Source organism: Harpia harpyja, chromosome Z (assembly GCF_026419915.1).
Source record: "Harpia harpyja isolate bHarHar1 chromosome Z, bHarHar1 primary haplotype, whole genome shotgun sequence".
Taxonomy (NCBI): Eukaryota; Metazoa; Chordata; class Aves; order Accipitriformes; family Accipitridae; genus Harpia; species Harpia harpyja.
The window spans coordinates 38,651,874-38,674,811 of record NC_068969.1 but is presented as its reverse complement, the minus strand read 5'-3'; the positions used below and the strand labels follow the sequence as shown (position 1 = coordinate 38,674,811).

At 41.9% G+C, this 22,938-nt stretch overlaps 1 protein-coding gene across 4 annotated transcripts in view; it reads right to left on the bottom strand.

Moving 5' to 3' along the window:
* Positions 1 to 22,938, bottom strand: part of ECPAS (Ecm29 proteasome adaptor and scaffold) — a 66,805-nt gene that overhangs the window by 37,201 nt on the left and 6,666 nt on the right. For 3 of the 4 annotated variants that reach the window (XM_052775976.1, XM_052775975.1, XM_052775977.1), the window contains exons 2-16: positions 20,021 to 20,151; positions 14,361 to 14,477; positions 12,709 to 12,827; positions 11,411 to 11,563; positions 9,050 to 9,218; positions 8,376 to 8,515; positions 6,770 to 6,851; positions 5,258 to 5,377; positions 4,995 to 5,080; positions 4,638 to 4,716; positions 3,478 to 3,527; positions 2,855 to 2,921; positions 2,627 to 2,749; positions 1,367 to 1,470; positions 200 to 323 (exon numbers count right to left, since the gene is read on the bottom strand). In XM_052775976.1, the coding sequence (XP_052631936.1) occupies positions 200 to 323; positions 1,367 to 1,470; positions 2,627 to 2,749; positions 2,855 to 2,921; positions 3,478 to 3,527; positions 4,638 to 4,716; positions 4,995 to 5,080; positions 5,258 to 5,377; positions 6,770 to 6,851; positions 8,376 to 8,515; positions 9,050 to 9,218; positions 11,411 to 11,563; positions 12,709 to 12,827; positions 14,361 to 14,477; positions 20,021 to 20,151 (1,664 nt within the window). Of the gene's footprint in view, positions 1 to 199; positions 324 to 1,366; positions 1,471 to 2,626; positions 2,750 to 2,854; positions 2,922 to 3,477; positions 3,528 to 4,637; positions 4,717 to 4,994; positions 5,081 to 5,257; positions 5,378 to 6,769; positions 6,852 to 8,375; positions 8,516 to 9,049; positions 9,219 to 11,131; positions 11,150 to 11,410; positions 11,564 to 12,708; positions 12,828 to 14,360; positions 14,478 to 20,020; positions 20,152 to 22,938 lie in introns of those variants that run through there. The other variant, XM_052775978.1, reaches the window with a different exon arrangement.

The following is a 22,938-nucleotide window of genomic DNA, read 5'->3' as shown; positions in this document are numbered from 1 at the left end:
GCAATTATTACCAGCAGAAGGTAACGATGAGTGCTAATCTTGGCAATACAATACTATGTGTGGTCTTCACTGTGATTTTAGCTAACTTTATTCCTCAGCGTAGGTGAGGAAGATGGACACAGGGAAGGAAATACCACACTCACTACATGCCTGAGCATCAGGCATCTATTTGCCATTTACTGGGACAGAAGCAGCGTACCTTGTCTTGAATGTAATGGACCATTTCAGGGAAGGAAGGCATCTGCTTCCCAGAACTCTCCTTTTCATTTTTACCAGGAAATGTTCTCAGCACCCGCTGGGCTTCTCCGTGTACCTCCTCCCGCCTTTCAGAAGAAAAGATGAGAAACAGACGTTATTTGCACAGTACAAATGGCCTTTAATGAGCAATAAGGTATCTTGGGAAGCTGGGGGAGAGAGAAGAGTTTTTAAATGAGAAGTGGTTTTTTTGAAAGGAAAGGAAAAAAAGCTTGCATTAGAGCTTTTAATGATTTTTTTTATTTTAGAGAGGGGGAAGAACAAGGACAGTGATGAGTGGCCTCTGCAAAACAGCCTGGATCAGCCTACTTCTGCTCCTCTCACATCCTGCTAGTGTTCACCATCAATTCCTGGTTCCCACATCCTTGTTTTCCTATCTGGTCCTCCTCCACACCGCTTCCTATATTCATGCTTCAGCTGATAGCTACCCAGTTTATTGCCATCTACTTAGAGGAAGATCAACTCCTAAAACAGTGCTGACACTGCAATGACAGAGCAGTTTGCTGCATTTGATCTGTTTAGCTTTCCTTAGTTACATAATAGCTACTCACATCAAAACCCAAGCAATTAAAAGTAAGTTGGAAAAAAACCCACCACTTAAATTGCAGTGACAAAAACTGCAAATGAAATGATTACTGTAATTTAATGAATCAACTACTCCTCAGCAGAGAGTGGCAACTCTCACAAGTGCATGCTCCTGGCTCTTTGCAAATACAAACTAAAACCAGACTGATAGAATTTGCCAGGAAAAAAACAATTTCTAGCTACTGTACAGCTGATTTCAGTCAATGCATTTTTACTTTGCAATTGATCATTAACATGAAGTGCTTTAGTGACAGCAGTTCATCTGAAACAAGTGAAAGAATCCAAGCCAAAGACTACCATAAGGCATAGTAACAGTTCTCCACAGAACTGTCAAGAATGCCCCTATGTAAAGGTTAATTTCCAAATTATGATACCTGATTTTCAGTGAGTGTGTTTTTATGTACATACGTACACAGATATGTATGCATTCATATTTCATCCAAATACATATAGGATGCAAATATATATATATATATATGTATGTGTATGTATACATGATAATAACTAATAAAGGAAAATAACTTACGGGTCTCCTGCAGCTAACAGGAGTAAGTATCTGGAAGGGATATGATCTGGAGGGAATACTGTGCTAGCAAATTTCACAGCCACTTGACGTACTTGAACTTCAGGCTTAAAGAGAAGAGACAGAAACATACGGTTGAGTTTTAAATGAACACACTAATGACTTGCACTCACCATTTGTAAATCATCAGTTATCTGTTTTGCCCTCTGGTACCAATATGACTCAAAGAGTTTAGACATTTTGAGATACTGTTCTTGCTAACGCTTCATATGGCAGGAGACAGGGAAAAGAAAAGCTAGCTTCTCATATATACACAAGTGGAGAATCAAATGTTTAATTAAATACATGCACATTTTTGGGAATCATAAATCAGGGTTATCGCTAATTCTTAGACATCTGAACTGCCCCAACCAGGCAGTTTTGAAATTAAGAATGACATATATCACCTGTCCACACAAAACAGAGCTGCGCTTATGAGCAGTGCAGCCAGGGGTGGAAAAGAAACATTAGCTTAGGGTGGTCATTCCCTCTGGTGGGTTCAGATAGTCTCAAAATGGTATTGCCTGGAGACCTAGATCACTCAAGCACCCAGGCAAAAGAGTCATCAACATGAAAATAGTATCTTACACAGTTATTAGTGCAACCACTAGAAATACATATACCTCCGTAGTCACCCTGAGTACCCATGCAAACACAGAGTATACAAAAAACACTCTTTCTGAAAACCCAGACCTCTGGGGAATTCTGGACACAAACAACATAGTAAAGTAAGAGAGTCAGTGAAGTGCAGTTTCCTCTGGATTAGTGTCTCAAGGCTGAGCTCCTGGGGAGGTTCCCAGGTGCCTTATGATGTTAGAAATCAGACAGCACACTGAAATCCCCACTTAGCAGTGAATGAACCTTTCTAACAAACTCTTGCTTTCACAAAGCATTTCACAAGATACTGCCCTTGAAGCATCTACTTCTCAGAGTTTTCTTAGGAGGAGACTATGAGAAACATACAGTGCAATCACAACGGCTTTGTTTCTTTGCAAAACAGAACACAAATAGAAAACTGCATTGTCACCCTTCTTGCAGCCACTGTACCGTATTAAAAATATTTCATCTGAGCATACACGCTCCCCCTTCTCCCAGAAAGGCCAATACATTCAGTAAGAAAAGGGAGACCTGTTCCAAAAGTGTGCAACAGAAAGTGTCAGGAAACAGGAAAACAATGAATAGCTCTTTTTTCAAGGTATTTAATTTTAACTCCACTGAAAATACCTTTATTAAATAAGAAGCTACAAGAGCTTCCATCAGGGTACGCTGGGCTCCTTCCAAGTTACTGTATGCTCCAACCATCATAGACAAGGCCTCCTGAATGGCAAGCCTCGTATCAGCATCTTCCTGCAGTACAAAACCAGAAGTTTTCACTTTACAGTGTGCAGTGACAAGAATTAAGCAAAACCAGCACAAAATTTAACAATTTCCCAAAGCCCCGTCAGCACCTACCTTGCATAAAGCTTCAAAAAACTGCTGTACCAGTGCTATATCCTTGGTAAAAAGCTGAGGCATTCGGCTGAAACAAGATATTTTAATTCATGAAGGTTTTGTTTTTTTAAATTGAAATGCTTCACATTTCACTGATCTTCCCCTCATCCCACATTTTAACTGTCAAACAAACAGAGTGGGCACAGAAAGTTTGCTCTATCTTACCCATTTCCACCATGGAGCAGCACGTGCCGCCTTAACACAGTTTGGAAAGCGAGATATTCTATGGACAGTCATGTAGGTCACCCGCATTACCACTGAAAATACCACTTGTCTAGCTTCATGCCCTCTGGTCTTTGCTGTACATTCCTTAAATTTATGTTTCTGGCAATCCAGAAAGTGGAACCATCTCTTAAATTCTGTGCATAATTCATGAGCTGCCATTAATGACTGCTAGAGAAGCTATCAGCTAAAAACATATTTCTTTTTACACCTCTAGAGATGTCACAAGAAGAATGCTTTTCTCTGCGCTGTACACTCAGTTGCAAAATTGGCAAGTGGCATAAAGCTTGCTGCTGATAAATTAACAGATTATTCTGGAAAAATTATTCCATGTCCCACTGCTTAAATGGTGCTCCTGTTACCTGGAGAGTTTTCCAACAGCTGAATATGCCATTGACAGCAGTTTTGAATCCTTGAATGATAAAACAATAAATAAAATTCAGCAAAACCAGAAATACACAAAGACAAATCTTTTATATTAAACATTTACTTTAACTACTGTCTCCAAAGTGCTCAAACAGGCTTTCATGGACAAAGAATCCTGGAACATAAAATAATCGTATCCAAGAATAAAAGCATTACATAGGAACAGAGGGAGCATGCTTTTCCACAAGAAACGGAAAATTACAAATGGTGACAAAATGTAAAACTCCCTTCTGGTATCAGCTAATTGCATTTTATTTCAAGAGACACAGCTAAGGAGATTCAGCAAGTATATGAAACAGTAGCAAAGGGACAGAAACCTTCCACTGGCCCTGAACAGCAGCTTTACACAAAGGAAGCTGTTTGCACAATGGATCCTGCAGCTGACCAATGCAGCACATTTATATACGGGCTTACTTCCTCCTGAACACTCCTTTTTCACACCTTTCCCAATGGCAGGGGAGGCCCATGCGTTCAAACGCCAACTCAGGCCAGAAGGTCACATCCAAGAGTTCAAATAAACCAGCAAGAGGACCAAAACTGCAGAAAAGGTGATCTGCAACATCAGCCCTTCGTAAGATACATGTAGGAGTATCATGGGGAATTTGCCTTCTGAAATGGCACTGGAAACACTCTTCAGGCCAGACTGGCACTTGCAGTTCTGTTTGTAACACCCTTCCCATAGCAATATCATCCCTGGATAGAGAGGATGGAAGGTATTACAAGCAGACCTATACAGCTGCTTATCACAATGGGGTACACGCCTGGAGCTGAGGCCCCTGTGTGCTCCAGAGTGATGAGTAACAGCAGCTAGATGCTATTCTGGCCTCACTCTTTAGACTACCAACACTATTATTTCCTGAGATGTTGCAAATTGTGTCCAAGCACCTATCCGTAGCTGTTAAACAAATAAAACAGTTTTCCTACATAGCCTTTTGAAGTATTTGCTTCTCTTCCAACATTTCTTAAAAACCATCCTTTGATAGCCATCTCAGGCAATTACAAAAAAGAGATTCAGTTTCCATCATAAAGGTATTTGTCTTTTGCTTGTATTCATATGAAGATTTATAGCTCTATAGTAAAGAACCTTTTAGCTTACCTCTTTGTATTCATTGATCAGCTTTGTAAGTCCATTTAAAAGCATTGGGCCTAATGGCTTTATTTTACTTTCTGGACAACTGCAATTAAGAGACACCGACAAACAAAATATTATCCTTTGCATCCCTTAAAAGTGTCTTCTCTCAGTATCATTTTTTCTCAACTTTGTTAAGCTGAGAAATTACATCTTAATGTGTGCAAGCACACACACACAGAGATTTCAGGATTAAGGAAAAAGGCCTACTTTCTATGAGTTTTAGTACTCTTTCTTTGCCCTTAGTTCAGTTATGTATTTGGTAAACAGAGTGGCTTCTAGGCAAATAGCTAAAAAACATTGTGCTCACTCTAAATTACTTACATGATACAAATATGATGCACAAACTGCAAGGACAGACTTCTCAGCTTTGCATTTGTGTTCGCACCAAAGAGTCCATCATAAACCACCTGGCCAAAAGGAATAAAGAGCAGATCACACAGTCTCTGGCTTCACTTTCAACGGTCTTCTAATTCAGTTTGTTCTTTAAACACTGTCATCAGTAACAGTGCTTCCCTCCCCCAAGTACTGGAGGGACTGTATTATCAACCTCATTAGGAAGAGAAGCTTTGGAACATAAGCATTACCTGAATGTTAGCTGGGAACGTTTCTGCAGCTTGCCTGGATCGCAGAAGATGAGGAACTATCTTTAACTTAACACGGGTGCTGACTGATTCTCGTTTCATTTCTGGTTTCAGAACAGATCCCTGTGAGAAACAGAGTTGAAATAATATAGTGCATCTTTAAACAGCAGTACTTTTAAGTTAGTGTATTGGGTTTGTGTGGCAAGGTTTTGGTAGCAGGGGGGTTACAGGGGTGGCTTCTGGGAGGAGATGCCAAAAAGCTTCCCCTACGTCTGGCAGAGCCAAGGCCAGCCGGCTCTAAGACGGACCTGCCACTGGCCAAGGCCGAGCCCATCAGCGATAGTGGTAGCACCTTTGGGATAACAGATTTAAGAAGGAAAAAAAGTTGCGGGACACATAGAAACAGCAGCCGGAGAGAGGATTGAGAACATGTAAGAGAAACAACCCTGCAGACACCCAGGTCAGTGAAGAAGGAGGGAGCAGAGTGCTGGAGCAGAGATTCCCGTGCAGCCCGTGGGGAAGACCATGGTGAGGCAGGCTGTCCCCCTGCAGCCCATGGAGGTCCACGGTGGAGCAGATATCCACCTGCAGCCCGGGGAGGACCCCACGCCGGAGCAGGTGGGTGCCTGAAGGAGTCTGTGACCCCGTGGGAAGCCCGCGCTGGAGCAGGCTCCTGGCAGGACCTGCGGATCTGTGGAGAGAGGAGCCCACGGTGGGGCAGGTTTTCTGGCAGGACTTGTGACCCTGCAGGGGACCCACGCTGAAGCAGTCTGTGCCTGAAGGACTGCAGCCCGTGGAAGGGACCCATGTTGGAAAAGTTCGTGGAGAACTGCAGGCCATGGGAAGGACCCATGTTGGAGAAGTTCATGGAGAACTGTCTCCTGTGGGAGACACCCCACGCTGGAGCAGGGGAAGAGTGTGATGAGTCCTGCCCCTGAAGAGGATGAAGCGGCAGAGATAACATGTGATGAACTGACTGTAAACCCCATTCCCCGTTCCCCTGCGCCGCTGGGTGGGGGTACGTAAAGAATCCAGGAGTGAAGTTGTGCCCAGGAAGAAGGGAGGGGTGGAGGGAAGCTGTTTTGAGATTTGGTTTTATTTCTCATTACCCTACTCTGGTTGATTGGTAATAAATTGAGTTAATTTTCCCCAAGTTGAGTCTGTTTTGCCTGTGATGGTAATTGGTGAGTGATCTCTCCTGTCCTTATCTCGACCCACGAGCCCTTTGTTATGTTTTCTCTCCCCTGTCCAGCTGAGGAAGGGGGAGTGATAGAACGGCTTTGGTGGGCACCTGATGTCCAGCCAGGGTCAACCCACCACAGTTAGTGAAATTACCTTCTACTGCAAATCAGAACACACTAGGACAGAGAAAAAAATTATTCAATAGCAAAAATGTTCAGTGCAAGCAGAGATCAAAGGCAGTGATAGATTTAAGAAATATATATATGTCTTCAGGCAACTAAAATTACAGCTTCAGAAATTAAGGAGGTATGCAACTCTGAAGGCAAATCTTACCTCCTTGGTTTTCAGTGGTATATCCCCAAGATACACTTTATACATTTTGTTGATGATAGCAGGATTGTTCCAGTCAATTAAACTAAAGCAAAAAACAGATTGAACACCAACATGTTATGATTCTGATCTTTGATTACTTTTTAAAATATGTTTTACTGCATTTCCCATCATATTCCTATTTTTCCCAGACTTTTAATAGATCTAGCTTGACTTCTAATCACTTTGCCCACATCCACATAACATATAATCATGAAGAATGTGAAGTGATTACAAATTTCACCTACAAATTCTGACACTATAATTTCAAGTAACTTGTGAGAAACCTACATGCTCCCTTCTCTCCCACTGAAACAAGACATATAAACCATGGCAGCCTACCCACTGAATACAGAATGGTCATCTGTTAACAAATTTCTCCACATTCTTCAACCTTGGTGCTTTGACATTTCAATAGAGAAGAGGGTAATTTTTAATTCTGGGACATGTCATCCTGGTCTCTTAGCCAAACCTGTCTGCCCATGATAACCATCTAGCTATTGATGAGTCTGTTTGGAACACACACATAACCAAAAAGACACCAGAGAAAACAAAAACTTAAGCATCCATGCTTCAAAAAAGTGGAGGACACAGAACCATCTCTTTCTTTCAGTAAAGCAGCTGATTTCCTAACAAGCAAGCTGTGAAGTAGCATATATTTCTCATTAAAGATATTTAACATTGCATATTAACATGCATTTTGTCCACATACATTTTTTTTCTCTCCAGGCAAAGAATACCAACACAAAAGGAAAGATGAGACAAGCAGCAAAGGAGAGACTGCCTTCCCTAACCAGGCTGTTGTCACTTTACTAGAATTATCTCGCCTTCCACGACTGAGGCACATGAATAGACTCGAATGGAGAAGGTTTCACATTACATGTTTGACTCCAAGTTAAATAGTCCCATACTTCTAGTAATACAGAAGCCACCTACACATTTCAAAGGCAGGCCTCTCTCGCTCCACATCTCCTACATGAGCCAGCAAACTTCGCATGATCAATGACTCGGCAAATAGTACCAAAAGCAATTACTCTGGCCTCTTGATGGATTAAAGACAGAAGCATTGTCTTTAGATGATGAAATGTGGACTGCAGATGAGCAAAAGCTTTAATAATGCAAAAAACGGTGGCTGCCAATTTTCCAGACTATGGTCCACTTCACAATCACAGTCCCTTTAGTCCCTTAATGAATTAAATCAAAGCATACTTTTCTGGGAAAGACAATATAGGTAAGTTGACAAGCTGTGAATCACTTACTAAGGCCTTACTGACCATCAACAATCCACAAAGGGCAATTTTGAAACCAGGGAGTAAGAAAATGACTCAAAAGCAATACCAAAGATGATTGAAAACAGACAGCTAAAGCTGTCAGCTCGGGAGCCAAGTTCCCAGCTGCAAGACTGAGCCACACCATTCCCAGCTCCATGTGAATACATGGCAGTTTCACAGGTACATGGGGGACTGCAGCCTTCTTCCTTTCAGAGCAGTCTCTCTGAAGCACTACATTAATTGCAGCTAGCTTTGTTATGAACACTAGCATCATCTTTTCCAAACATCCAAACTTGTACCTTTGTTTGCTCTTTAGTTCAAGGTCTGCTGCAGTGGCAACACTGTGTCTTGTATCACTGGAGGCTACAACCAGGTGTATAACAGCTTCAAGTTCTGGCACTTGCTCAGCTTCAATGAACTTCACTATCCCCAGCTTACACTGTTCAACAGTGGGGAAAGTAAAGGCAGTGTTACTGACAAGAAAGCATGTTACAACAACCGTAGCAGTTCAGCTGTCTGAAATGATGACTTCTGCGTGCTAAGGAGAAGTTCACAAGCTCTCCACCTCTTTAGCAGCGCCCTCCTCTTGCCTCCTGTCCAAGCAGTCACGTGTGGCAAAGTATAAGCATTACAACTAGGGATACTCTGCTACTTCTCTGCTAAAAAGGGACGCTTCATCAACGTAAGAGAGTTTTGCAATCTTACTATGTTCAGGAGGAAAACGCAAGAGTAGGCTGCAGTCGTGGTTGCTTCCTAACCAGTTCTGAGAAGTGCTGGCACCTCCCATCCCATCTCACCATTGCAAAGTTCCATAAGGCATCATGTGAAGTCCCTCAATAAATTCCCTCAGAGCAACTAAAGACCTGGTCAGAATTAGTTAGGTATTTTCCCTCTGGCCGTCCATTCCTCTGTCTGCAACCGTCCCTGTTACCACCCCCAGTTCACTGAGGACCAGCCCCGCAGCTGCAAGTACCTGTTCTAGCAGCTCTGGTGTCCATGGGCTATCTCCAATTACCCTTTTGGCTGCATAGAAGCTCATCCCTGGAGGTGGCTGAGGGATTCCAGGACCTCCCACACTACTCGATGAAGAGCCCTGGGCCGAGGGCATGTTTTGTCGACTCTGAGATTCATTCAATACGAACCTAAGCAGGTGGGAAAGGAGTTCCATTAGAGGCTTTACCAATCCACGTTGCCAGCTGAATTAGATGCTGGAATGGAGGAGTAAACATAACCTGTCCAACTTCACGTATTCCTCTTTAATTAATCCCATGCCTCCAACATAAGACAGATTTTTACTCAGCTGAGACTCAGCTACCATTTATCCCAGCATATTCTACAAGAGCCATAATGATCTCATTATACTGTTTGAAAACAAACCTCAGCTAGGAAAGGCAAGGGTCCACTGGCATTTCTGCAGAGTTATTTCAGGTTAAGAACCAGAAAGAATGATCTTTTTTGTATTAGATGTCAATACTCAGACAGTACTACATTCGAGAAACTTGTACTAGAAGCTTTAAGAACATTTGTATGATTTCTATGAAAAGCGCAAACCTAACAAGGGAAATAATGGAGCATATGCAACATGATGAAGTGGCAGGAAACAGTCCTTGATATAAAAAACCCAAATAAATAAGATAATGTCTTGGAAAATAGAAGTTTTAGTGCTGGGCAGAGAAGAAAAGCAAAAACCATAAAGGTTACATTTACAGATCTTAGTGTTTTCAGAGACTGGCTAGTCTAGCTGTCCTGTGCACATCTCCATACTCTCACAAAAGCCACTCTACCTCTCCCCGTACCCTTGGAAGCTGGTCAACACATAAAGGCATCAAAATTGTAGTCCAGAGACCAACAAGAATTATTTTGCTCCAGACAGCTGTAATGTCTTCTGCATTCAGCACACAGGCAACAAAAGGAAGTTAAACAGTCTCAACAACAAGGGTAAACATTCATCCCAAGTCTCATTAGTTAAAACTTTAACACTTGAACTTGATTATGAGCTTTAAGCCCTACAGTTAGGCTTTCTGGTCGTTTTACTGCATGCAGAGTGGCAAGGATAATTCACAACTGGGCAATGACAGAGTTCTACCAGGCATAAATTAGCAGTAAACAGCTGTAAATGGTCTCACCCCAGGGAGCAAGACTTTAAGAGACAGAGATCCAGAGCCACAGGCTAGCTGAAGACACTCTTGGAGCACCTTCTGGGAAGACAATGAAACCTTCACCCCCACCCTCATGGTCTGAGTATTTTAAAACTGTCATGCTTGGCGAGAGTACAAAAGCACGGAAGAAAGTGAAGTCTCATTGCAAAGCCCAAGGACTTCATCTGCTGAAGCTACAGCCACTGCCATGTGGGGGTGAAGCTAAGAGCATAAACCTGGGCAAACTGAATGTGAGCTGTGAACAGAGGAGCAGGCTAGGCATTTTAAACTATAAACTGCAAGACTCTACATGCTCAAATGGTAAGGAAGTGGCCCCTGAAACATCTGATGGGAGCATGGCCTCCAGTAAAGCTACATGGAGAAACATCACATGCTCACTAATTTAAAAGCTATTCCTTTAGGTTAATCCACTTGAGTGAGCAAGAGTTAGGTGCTCAGAAAAATCCTACAGGAATCAACGAACTGTCAGAAAAAAGAAATGTGTTCTATTGTTAAAATTATTTCTATTTTCTTTCAAAGCAAAAGGTCCCCTAGCAACACAATACCACTAAAAAAGTTAGTGGAAAATAGATTTTGAGAAAGTACTGATTTTAGACACTGTAAGATTCCTAACAAGCAGTGATCAGTAAATTCAAGTTGCTCTGTAAACCATTCTTGCTCTTGGAAACAGTGCTCACACCAAGACATGCCATTACAGTTAAACATTTTTCATCAGAAGACAGATGAAAGACAAATCTTATTATTAAAGGTTCAATTCTGGAAAGCCCAAGTTTTCAGAGATTACGCTTGCTTATGACCTTGGAGGAATGAGCCTTAAAACTCAACTGCCCGAAGATGAGCACACATTTTGATCTGGCTTCTATTTTAAAGGTTTGGTTATTTAACAAATAGCTCACATGTCTCATAGCTTCACTTTGATCCCAAAAGAGGTCAAGGACAGAATAGCATAACACCTAATTAAGTAGAAAAAAGACGTTTTGTTAAATAAGGAAGATGGTGATCCCGTTCTTAAAATTAGGACCCTGCTTTGTATCTTACTGAAACATGTAACTGGCTTCATTCAAGCTAGGAAATAACAGCGTATTTTAAATGAGTTTCCAAGGGTGCGGTTTGTAATGTTTCACACATGAAGAACACATCAATACTAGAGAAGACTGCTATTAACTCTTACTTACCCATAAGGCATAAGAAGAACATCCAACATAAAGTCCAAAAGCAGCTGTACAGTCTTTGGTTTTTCAGCAAGATTAAATGGAGAAGCTGCTGCTTTCAGTGGTTCAGCAGGGTATTTCATGTGAAAAAGGGTTGGTATTAGAAGATGCATTAGGCTGAAAAACAATTATATTTACTGCAACCATTTTTAAAAAAACACACCTGTTTATTCTTAACATTCAAGAGAGAAACCTTTAACAACAAACCTGGTCCTTAACAGCAAAAAAAATCTTAACAAAAGTTAAACTGATTCACAATCCAGTGACCTCTATTTGCCACCTCATGTACTTAAAAATGGAAGGCAGAAGATAAATTAGGATTTGCGCTTAAAATAGAACATATATGTCTGTGTGCATGCACACACACATGTCTGGGGAGGTAAAGTCACTGCCTTTGTCCAGATTTTTAATGTTTCATAATTATGCCACAAAGCTGCCTAAAGCAGAAGTTGATTAACGCTGTTCAGCTTCACCAAAGAGTGCACACAGACAAATACATTGATTATATACCAGTACAGCCAGATTTCCCAAAGCTCTCTTCACTCATGTACTTGCTTTTTGGACGGGGCAAACCCATGGTCCCAGAGAAGACAATCAAATATTTTCACACTGATCTCATGAATGGAAGCAAGATTTTAGTGCAAGACCTTTCAGTAATGTCACTTTTAAAATACCTTTACACTGTCACAGTGATGCAGGGTGAATTACGATAAGATTTTAATGCCATTTTCCAGTGCCAGCATGGTGGAAACCCATATCAATGTAAATAAGAAGCAAGTCCATAATTAACAGTTTTCTAGAAGTTCTTAGTACACAGCAGTTCCCAACTTCAGTCTTTTTTTATTTATTACAACTTAGTGTTTCAAGTGAGTAGGAATTTTGGTTATCTCGTAATTTAAAGTGGCCAGTCTGAGATATTTACTGCTCTTCCTGTTACTGGACACAGGATATTTACCAAAGGTCTGCTCTTAAGCTGGAAACCAGAATTTGATGAACATGGAAGGGGATATGGACAAGCATACCCATCATAACACAGGCCTCTTATCATACAGGGAGTCTGCTGCTGCAGATCCTGTCTATTATTACATTAGACTATACAAATTCTTTGTACCACCCAAACTACTGAATTGCTGATCCAAATTGTACAAACCAAGAACATCCTAAGCAATTAAGATCTCACCAAGGAAAAAAATCTTAACTGATACAAATTATTTTACTAAAATGATACCAACAGAATTCATTCCAAGAATAAGTAGTTATACCTGTCTTGCTGTGGTTGAGGTTTCCCTTCCATTGCAGTGAGAAGAGTTGGAGCCAATTCACATTGTTTTTCCACAGGCAGACGGGGGTATCCCATCTTAACATAAATTATGGTAAAATTCTAAAGGAGTAGACAAAGCACACAGTATTGCACCAGTGCGAAATAAATATCTGTTCTTTAAACTCTTCTTGTATGTTGTATTACATAACTGGATGTTGGAAAAACCATATGTTTTGGAAGACCAATTTCTTAATTCTAAGGCTCACTGGACTGACAGCTGTTAAAGGGGAGGCTCAGCAAGACCTACTCAAAAAGGGTTTTCTGAGTAGGTCTGGCTGAGCCTCCACTTTAAAAGGAGGAAAACAACAATGCAAAAAACCTTCTCTACCTTCTCTTATTCTCTGCGAATTTCACCAAAAGCAGCTTTACCCGAGCAACAGCTTCAAGGAAAGCAAATGTAATGAAAATGTGTTTCTAAATCATCATAATTAAAAGCTGCAAATTCAATCCAAAGAGTCCAGTGATAGGACAGCAGAGCAATACTGCATTCTGGACTATCTAACTGCTATCATGTTGATCCAAATCCAGCCAAGAACTATAAAGGTAAGAATTATGTGTACAATGATCCGGCTGAAGGAAGTGTTGAACTGCGAAGCATTACACTTCTTTGTAGATGGCGCTTCTTAAAATTTTATGAAGCCTCATGGCACAAAACAACATGCCTCACTCAGATACATGAATGAAAACACATTTTTGACATGTCCAGCCAAAAGCACAGTTTATGTCAAGTTTGTCTTCAAACAAGATGGTTCTTTTACTGCCCTACAGAACCCATGCACTCTAGAAGCCCTTGGCCATTTGTAAAAGGTGAACTCTGGATAATCCTACTTGCTTAAATACAATCTGAAATTACTTCTATGTTACTGCTGTTTATGTCTAAATACTCCCTCAGTTTCTAAGGTGCTATATTTTCCATTTATGCTACATGGGACTGAACAGTGAAATGAGAAGGACAGAAAGTTTCCTTCTGACTTTATTACTTTTTCATAATGATGATTTGCAATAGATCTACCACAGTTGAAATGAAAATTGTCCTCATAGTTTCACAAAAACATTTTTAAACTATTTTCACTTTTTAAACTACATTGAATGAAACCACCTAGTAAAGTTTCCCCACCTATAAAATAACATTTTTTTCATATTTTCTTGCTCAGCTAAGGTCCTGACCCTAAAAACACATAAAAATACAGTTCTCGTGTTCGGAGAAATACAGATATTTTAAGTAAGACTCTGATGCTGCATGATGTTTTAAAACCCTGATCCTGCACGTATCAGGGTAAGGATTGGTAGCTGCTTGCAAAATGGAGCTTCTAACAATGAACAGACCCTTTACAATACAAGCAATGAAATTCATGAAATATCAAGAGTAATTATCAGTAATTTGAACAGGATCAGTAGTGTAGCTGCTTTATGAAACTAACACTACCCACACCAGGCTATAAAGTTTAGTTTAAAAAAATCTCTTAAAACATCAACCTCATGACAATAACATACTTCCTAGGAAAACTAACAGAGCTAAATACAGGAGCTTTAAAGAATATTCTGCTTGTTACAAGTAAGTCAGCAATTATTCTTGGAAGAACAGACACTTACAGTGACAAAAGACACTGCAGAAGGATCTTGATATTGAACTAGCAATGTTTCTACTGGAAGCTGAATTTTTGGACGACTTTTGATGCGCTTATTCAGATGAACCAGCAGCTCCATGACCTGACAGGAAGAAAACAAAAAACTTGAAAGAACCACCATTAATTTTACTAATTTGGACTCCACATACCATTCTCAGTCCACTAGGCAGGCCTATTATAAACAAATCAGGCCTGAGCTTCCTGATTATTTAATCTCTAAGAAAACAGCAGACATCAATTATTGTACTACCTTGAAACCACTCCGACATGTCTCAAGTCACCGTTAAGGCAAACACATCAAAAGTCCCAAACCATGCCACAACCGATAACCTCCATCAACCAAAGTGTCAGGAAGAAATGATTACTGAGGATGACAAGTTCTTTCTACACAGTTGGTTACTATCCCTCAAAACTGAGCCTGGCTCGGAAATCTGCATTGCTGCTCTATCTTGAGGCTGCAGAGTAACTCCAATTCATGACATAGAACAAAAAAAAAAAAAGAAAGAAAAAACCCCACCATAATAAAGCTATCAAATAAGTGTATGAAAACTATGTTTGGAGTGGAACAATGCAGAACTGAAATCCTTCAGGCAAGAGAAGAAGCCAGCAGGAGCCCCGTGAATGTCAGGCAGAAGCAATGTGCAGCCCTGCCCTGGGCAGGCAGAGCCCCAGCAGCAACACCAACGGGGCCAGGCAGCAGCTCTGGGGATGGCCCTGGGCGCAGGTGGGCAGCCAGCTGAGCAGCGGCCAGCGCGCATTGGAACAAGCGAGGTGCGGAGTGGTACCTTCTCATGATGAGGACTCTCTCAAGAGTTTGTGCAGTCTCTATCCTCAGAGGTTTTTCAAGACCCATCTTGATAAAAGCTTCAGCATCCTGGTCTGAACTTGTAATGGACTGTTTTAAGCAGGAGGTTGGGCTGGACACCTTCTGAGGTCCCCTCCAAGCTGCATTATCCCATGATTCTATATCCCCATGAAGCAGTTTCTTAGCACAGCATCAGCAAAGTGTCATTTGTAAATCCACTAAATGAGATACCATAACTGAATGGAGGAACTTGAAAAACTGCAGACAATCTCCACTCTGAAAAAATAGGTTCTGAGAAATCACACTGAACATCTGCATCTCGCTCACAAACCCTATCAGATTCTCAAGAAAGGTGGTGTAAAAATGTAGTGACATTAAATGGAGTCAGCTCAGCTCCAGTGAAACCAGACAGAGCCAGACCTAGATGCAAGTTGACTTCAGGCAATTCAAGTCAAAAAGCCAGGGTGGGCACACTGTCCTGTGCTTTTGATGTCTTGTTACCTTGGTCATAGTACGGTGAAAAAGCACCTACACTGCTGTCACTGAAGTTTGCCATGGAAACTGCAGAACTGCAGCTTCCTGAACTGTATATGAGCTAAGACATCATCTTTGCCTCCACTCCACGACTAGGTATCAAACAAAATAACGTCCAGATATAATCCAGAGAAACTGCATCGCTGACGACAAGCATGTGATTGAGACCAGAGATAAGCTGACAAACCAAGTAATGCTGACAGCTAACAAATTTTGCTGCTGCAAAATCATTATAACAGCAGTCACAAATTCCTACTGCCTTAGAGAGGAAAAAACTGTCTGCACACACTTTTTTGTGAAGGAAGAGAAACATACAACTACAACAGAGTTTGAGGAACCTGTTCAAATTACCCATGGTGGCTGGTGAAAAAAGACGTGGGTGGATTTGGGTGTGTGCGGGGGTTTAGCTCATGTCCTGCTTCTCTCATCACTAATATCAAATCAGTGCACTAAGGATCTCATCCAGCAGTACTCATTTGACCTGAATCGGGCAAATGTCTGCACTTCCGAGTATGACTGCTTCTTATGTTTTTGCTGGCTTCACATGGGCTGCAAAAAGTGACAAGAGTATCCCGTCTGGCACAAATGCTGCCAGTGCATCAATACTTCTTGGAGCACATCTGAACCAGCAGAGCAAATTTACCCTGGATTCATTCTTTGCATGACACTACTAGGGTAACTGATATGGTAGAAGACATCCTAGAGTTGAATTTAACTCATCTGTCAAACCGTGGCCTGAAGAGGGATTACCTTTTCAGAGTAATGGATTGAGAAGGTATAGGCATTGCAAACTTAGCCACATAGCTAGACTACACCCTAGATCTGAGCATGTATGAGGACAATGAGTTCAAATTACTGAATGTTGCAGTAATATTGACCTGAGAGTCACAAAATTAAGGGCAGGGAGAAAACCAACAAAGCAGTACGTTAGAGGCAGCAGGAAGAAAAATGGAATTTTAATTTCCCCTTTCCATTCTAGCAGTACAAGCTTGAGAAGAAAGTTAGTCTGGGGAGTCAGAGTAAAATTAGAGTGTAGCCAATCCACCTGCTGTACTGAATGTACTACACTGTGCTTCTGAAGTTGGGTGAAAGGAAGTCCTTGAACAACTGTATTGATCTACACTTCAGCAGCACACTGGCAACACACAGATGTTCTTTTTTGCTCGTATACCTATACTATCAAAAGCTACACTGTCAATTCAATTAAAATGGTGTAAGTTTTCAAACCACAATTAACTATGTTGGCACACTTGGTTTTTTTGTTGTTGTCATTCTGTTTGTTTTGGGTTTTTTTTAACCACTACAATAATTGTGGGAGAGAGACATGATATGGGATGGCAGAGTTTTGTCACTGCCTGTAGTCAGTCACAGGGTGAATAAAGAATTTGTCCTTTTCTTTCCATTCTATTTCATCTACTTTATTAGCCTTTATTAGATTAGCTTTCCAATCACCTGAGTGCTCAGGTAAAAAAAGCATATGCTTCTGTTTTACTTACATTGCCTTAACATGATTTTGAGGCTGGAGTTGAACAATAGGCATATTCTTTGTTGTCCACCAGGCAAAATTAGCACTGGAAAGCTAGGTATTTGTGTTTACCAGTCATTAGCATTTGAAAATGGATCAGACTTCTTAAGACATTCTCCTATCACATTAATGGCAAAGTCAGAGCAAGTAGAGGATTGAAAAGCTGAGTTCTGATGTAAGTAACAGAAAAAGGCAATGTGCACGTTGAACAGATTTACCTGCAGGTTATACACTCCAGAACAAATGTTCACTGACGTTCATTAGAATAAAAAACTGAGAGTCTTCCCCTCCCCTGTCTCAATGAAAAATTATTCTGCTATGTAAAAAATACCAAACAATTAACAAAAAAATCAACACACACAGAACCTTCTTGTTACATTTTCAATTTATTATGAAAACAGAATACTGAGAGAGTCAGCTTCCCTTCACCGATATGGCAAAAGCAGAATTCAGGGTGATTTCGTTGTCTGCAATGAATTTGACAAATACCAAGAAGTACAGGGAAGTGCTGTAACTGCTTATAATGTTATCATCATCTTGTATAGATAAAAATCTATAATTTAAACACATAGAAGGAAGAAGAAACAAGTTTTATTTCATTACTCATTCTAACACAAAACCTGCAATATACCATAAGAATGCTTTGTGATTTTGAGAGGCCTCTTAAAATTTAATTTTCAAAGGAGTAGTCCTTCCCCTTCCGCAAATCTCACAACACTCCAAAAAACCAGACAACACATTCCAGTTTATGGAAAAAATATTATATAAAAATACCCTAAGAAATTTCACTAGTTAGTTGGATGCCTTTCTTCATAGCTTCAAGTGCACATGATAAGCAGGGATTAGGAAGAACCCTCCATCTGAGTTGGAGGATCTGTCCTTCAGCACAGTGGAACGGCTTCACATCTATGGATCCACTTTCATGTAATCACTACCAGGACCATGTTTTGTGAAGAACTTTTAGAAAAATCTGTGTTCTGGTTACTTGCAGGTTCTGAAATCTACTCATAAATAAAGTGAAGGCATGATCATTTCCCTATTTCTACAGGATGAAGAGGGGATTACAAAAAGCTTCTTTTCCACCACCACCCCCAACAGTCCATCTGCACTCTCCTCAGAAAGGTTCTAGTCCACCTCTATCACCAGGCAGCTCCTTCTGATGAACAGCTGCAGGGACAAGAATTCACCCTTTGCTTTCTGAACAGCTGTTGAAATCTCTTACATTCAGCTGCTGCTGTCCCATTTGCCTCTTCTGGTCACATCCTCCTGGCAGGACAGGAAACACAGCAGGTGTTCCTCTGCCCAAATCCAGACCAGGTCAGATCTCTTCTGCCATTAACAGTATGTTCAGTGATCCCCTCATGCAGTCCCACAACTGCTGCTGCACAAGACTTGTGCAAAAACACAGGCCTGGGAAAAAAGCCCTGCTAGTAAACAGAGTTCAGCTCCCTGCTACAGAAGGCAGCTACATCACTGAATTCCTTCAGGTTCATATTAAATTCCATCTTCAACACTGTTCGGTCCTTGCCTTGCCACAGGAATAGGGGGAATGACCAGCACATGGTGCCAGGGAACTGGGGAGGCTGCCGCAGCTCCACACCCCCAGGTCCAACCAGGAGAGGCACACATTCACCAGTGGGCTTCACTCCTAGAGACCCGCACTTGCTCTGCTCCAAATCACCTAGGTCCATCCCTTTCCCTGCCTTTGGTTCCTCTACTAAACATCCCATTATAAAGCTTGTGCAATCCCAAAATGCTCTTCCCCTACAGCCCACTGTGTCCACCGCCCCTAGGTAGCACACTCTCAGTCAGAAAGGTGTTCTGGCATTGACTCATCTTGACGGGTTTCATGTCCAGAGAGTGGGGCTAAGGGTCTCCTGAGACATCCCTGGGAGGGACCTGGACGGGGTGCCCCCTCCTCTGAGTCCTTAACTCAAGTTCCTGCCTGCCATGGTGCCTCTGTGTTCCCCTGGGCTTGTGGAGACGGGCCTTTGGTGGGCTGACAGCTCCTATGATGGGCCTGGGAGTAGCTGGGGCAGGGCATTACACAGATTTCTGCACTTGCTATTGGGTCTCTGTGCTCCTTTGCGGGTGTGCAGATGAGCTGTTATCCTATACCCTGACAAAGGGAACCGAATTCCCTAGGTACATATTAAATTCCACCTCCAAAACTGCTTGGTCCTTGCTCCTATGCCTGTAACCAGGCAAGGACCAAGCAGTTTTGGAGGTGGAATTTATATGTACCTGAATGAATTCTGTGACAAAGCTGCCTTCTGTACCAGGGAACTGAATTCCTTCAGGTACATATCAAATTCCATCTTCAAAATTGTTTGGTCCTTGCTCCTATTCCTGTTATCAGACAAGCGAATGACATCAATGAGTATGTCTTCACGGTCTTTCACGCATAGAAGCAAGCTTGCTCCACATGTGCTGTAAGTCAGGTGGATGTGAAACAGCCCTTAACCTGGAAGCCACGGCAACTGCCTCTATGGCTGAAGTCTTGGTGTCAGGCTAACTCATTGCTAGCTGGCCTCAAGTGGAAACAAATGCAGCCTCCACACATCTGCAAAAGCCACACATCTACAAAAGACCTTGCTGATACAAGCAATGACTGTTTTCTTTAAGCCCTAACAGTTGTAGTAAACCCATTCTCTATCACGCTCACAGAGAATATCCAAGTATAGTAAATCATAATACATCGGGGGGCATTTCCTTCTCTCTGATCGGGACAGCACACCGTTACAGTAAATTGCACCCTTACCTTTTTACGAACGCCCTCCTGTGTGCTGGACAACTTGAGGAGAACAGGGGGTAGGAATTTGGAAATAATGTTCTGTAACTGTTCATCTGTTTCTGCATGGCCAAGACGCAAGAACACACGTTCAAGTTGATCTGCAGTTAAAAAAGGAAAAAAGAGAAACTGGTTGAAACTCAAAATTGCTATAGCAAGAAAACAACTTTTTCTGAACATCCCTTAATGGGCTTGTAAGAAATGCTGCACACAATTCTTAAAGTCTTTCCATCTCAAAAGCACTCAGCACAGATCCATCTTGTATCTTTAACACTAACTGAGCAAACTGTTAATAGCAGAAACCAGCCTGATACCTTCCAGTACTAGCCTCCACAATTACGTGGAAACCACTTCCTATCAGAAGGAATTGAGATTTCCTTCGCTTCTCGCTGTGTTTCAAATAGATGCTAGAACACGTCCAAAGGTAAAATGGAAGGTTAGGCTCTCCAAGTCATTTCCTGTCCTTTCTGCTTTGACAGCAAAGGTGTCTGGCTATGGGACTCCTAACTTTTGAAAATATCCACGTTCAGACCATGATGTTCTGTATCTCCACTAGTTAATCAGAAGGAAAAAAAGACGTGGCCAATTCTTGTTATTTTTCTTGTTAAACCTAGAGTTCCGGTCATGCACAGGGACCCCATTGTTTCAGGAGCTGTGTCAACAGAACAAAAACACCAAGCACATACAACAGAACCCAAGACCAATTAAGTTAGTATCACAGAAAGGAAAGCACAAGTTACAAGCTTGGGGCAAGCCACACCATGGCAGTTGCGTACAAATAAACAGGCTGCACACCTGAAAGCACAAGAAAGAAGCTACAAAGTGAAAAACAAGTTCTCCGAAAGCTTGAGACAGCTGTTCCAGGGTAAATTTGATACTCATGGGAGTATTCATGGGACATCTTGACACAGGCTAACCTGTTTTGCCCACAACTTTCTGTTAAACCACTTAGGTCTTCCAGAAAATCTTTACAAAGCTGTACAAATGTTGACTGAATCAGTTACTGATTTGTTAGAATTTTTTGATCCTTTTTGCAAAAGACAGCATTACCATCAATAGGAATAAGATCACAAGCATGAAACACAGGACATACTGCCGTAACTTAAAACACAAAGCTCCCATTAATCACTCTATGAAGCTGCTGGAGTGTTGTAACAAATTGACCTTCCTCTAGCCAGCAGGTCTCCTCCCGAAACCCAGGAAGGAACACGCAAAAAAAATTTTTTTAACATCTGCAAAGAGGTAGAAGCTGCAACTCCTACAAGACCAAGAGAATGGGGGTGGGGACGAGCAATAACATCTGTTTTCTCAGTGAGCTAGCAGAAGATAATTTCAAGAAAACAGATGAGACCAAAATCTTCTGTCAGCAGCTCAAGCGCAAGGGCTGAGGACCATCTGTCTTTACAAAAAGCATGGAAGAGTCCCTATTTTAAGTGCCAGCATGCAGCTGCCCCCACAGCTAAACGAGAAGCGAAGCGAAACCTCCCTGGCCCGACCGAGAAGAGTCCTTGTGCACAGATGGGATCAGGAGCCTCTCTCCACCATACTGCAGCACTGGTGGCCACGTACACAGGCAGCAAGGAGATCCGGGACTTCTGAAGAGACTACAGGTCTTAAAACATCCTACAAGGAGGAAGTCATTCCCCCAAAACTAATCTGAAGTGACCTGTTGCAAGCTGAGATTAGAAGGAGACCAAGGAGAACCCACCTTCAGCCGGGGAGGATCACTGAGCTGGCTGCAAAGGACTACAGTGGCAAAAACAAAAAAGCACTGGTACAGGGCAGAGGTAAAGACTGAGGTGAACAGATATGGTTGGGACTTAAGTGAACAAAAAGGGTGTTCAAATGCAAATACTACTCTAGCCAGCAAACCTGTCATGGTGTAGCTGCAGAAGCCTTTACTGTCCTCTTTTTAAATCTGTGCTATCCCCGTAGTAAGAGTCCTCACAGCATCATTCCTCCCCTGCCAGCTGCAGATTAAACATAAACATATCACTGCCAACGTTTTATTTTCTGCTAAGCAAATATGACAGGCAGCTGAAAAGACAGACTACAAAATTTTACTGTCAGGGAAATTACAAGCCAAAACTCTGCAGCACCTACAATGCAAACTGACTTGCGAGTCAATCTCTTGTTTCAGAGAGATTTCATGGAACAATCAGGCTGTCAGCTAGTCAAGGACTTCAAGACATTTATCTCATATTCCAATTATTTTTTTTAAATCCTAACAATTTCTTTCTCTCTTCACTTTCCCTTTCGTGTCATACCCCCCCTCCAGGGCCTCCACAGTGTCTCACGACCCCACCAGCACTAGAGGGCGGCTTAGGCCATGCCAAGCAGCTGAAATAACTCAAACAATGAATGAAATTATCAAATCTTTCCCCTTGGACCTGGAACTCCAGAGGACCACTGCAGATCCACAATCCTCAAGCAAGTCAACTGAGGAACCTCCCCGACCACATGTTCCTTCACATGGCAACAGATCAGACTCGAGGGTAAGGAAACACGAGTAAAGTTGTTTCTAAAGCCATTTGTTGTAGCCGCTGGACTTCGCACATCTTCCGAATGGCACAGAAACCACTCCGCAGGTGCCCACAGGAAGTGCAGCAATGCACTGAACTGCAGGCATCTACCCCATTTCCAGCCTCCTCCATTATTCTGTTGTTACAAGCAGCAACCAGAATTGTGATAACAGTAGAGATCAGGAGGAAAAAAAAAAAGCTACCCCCTTGTTTATGCTGCCTGTGAGATAGATTTATTACTTTTCCCATATCTCTGCTGCCCAGTCAGTTAAGCCCTAATACTGCCATCAGGTATCCCTCCCCTAACCACAGGCACAACAGGACTCTTCAGCAAATTGAAGGAGACTAGTCGCCTGGCTGCAGTCA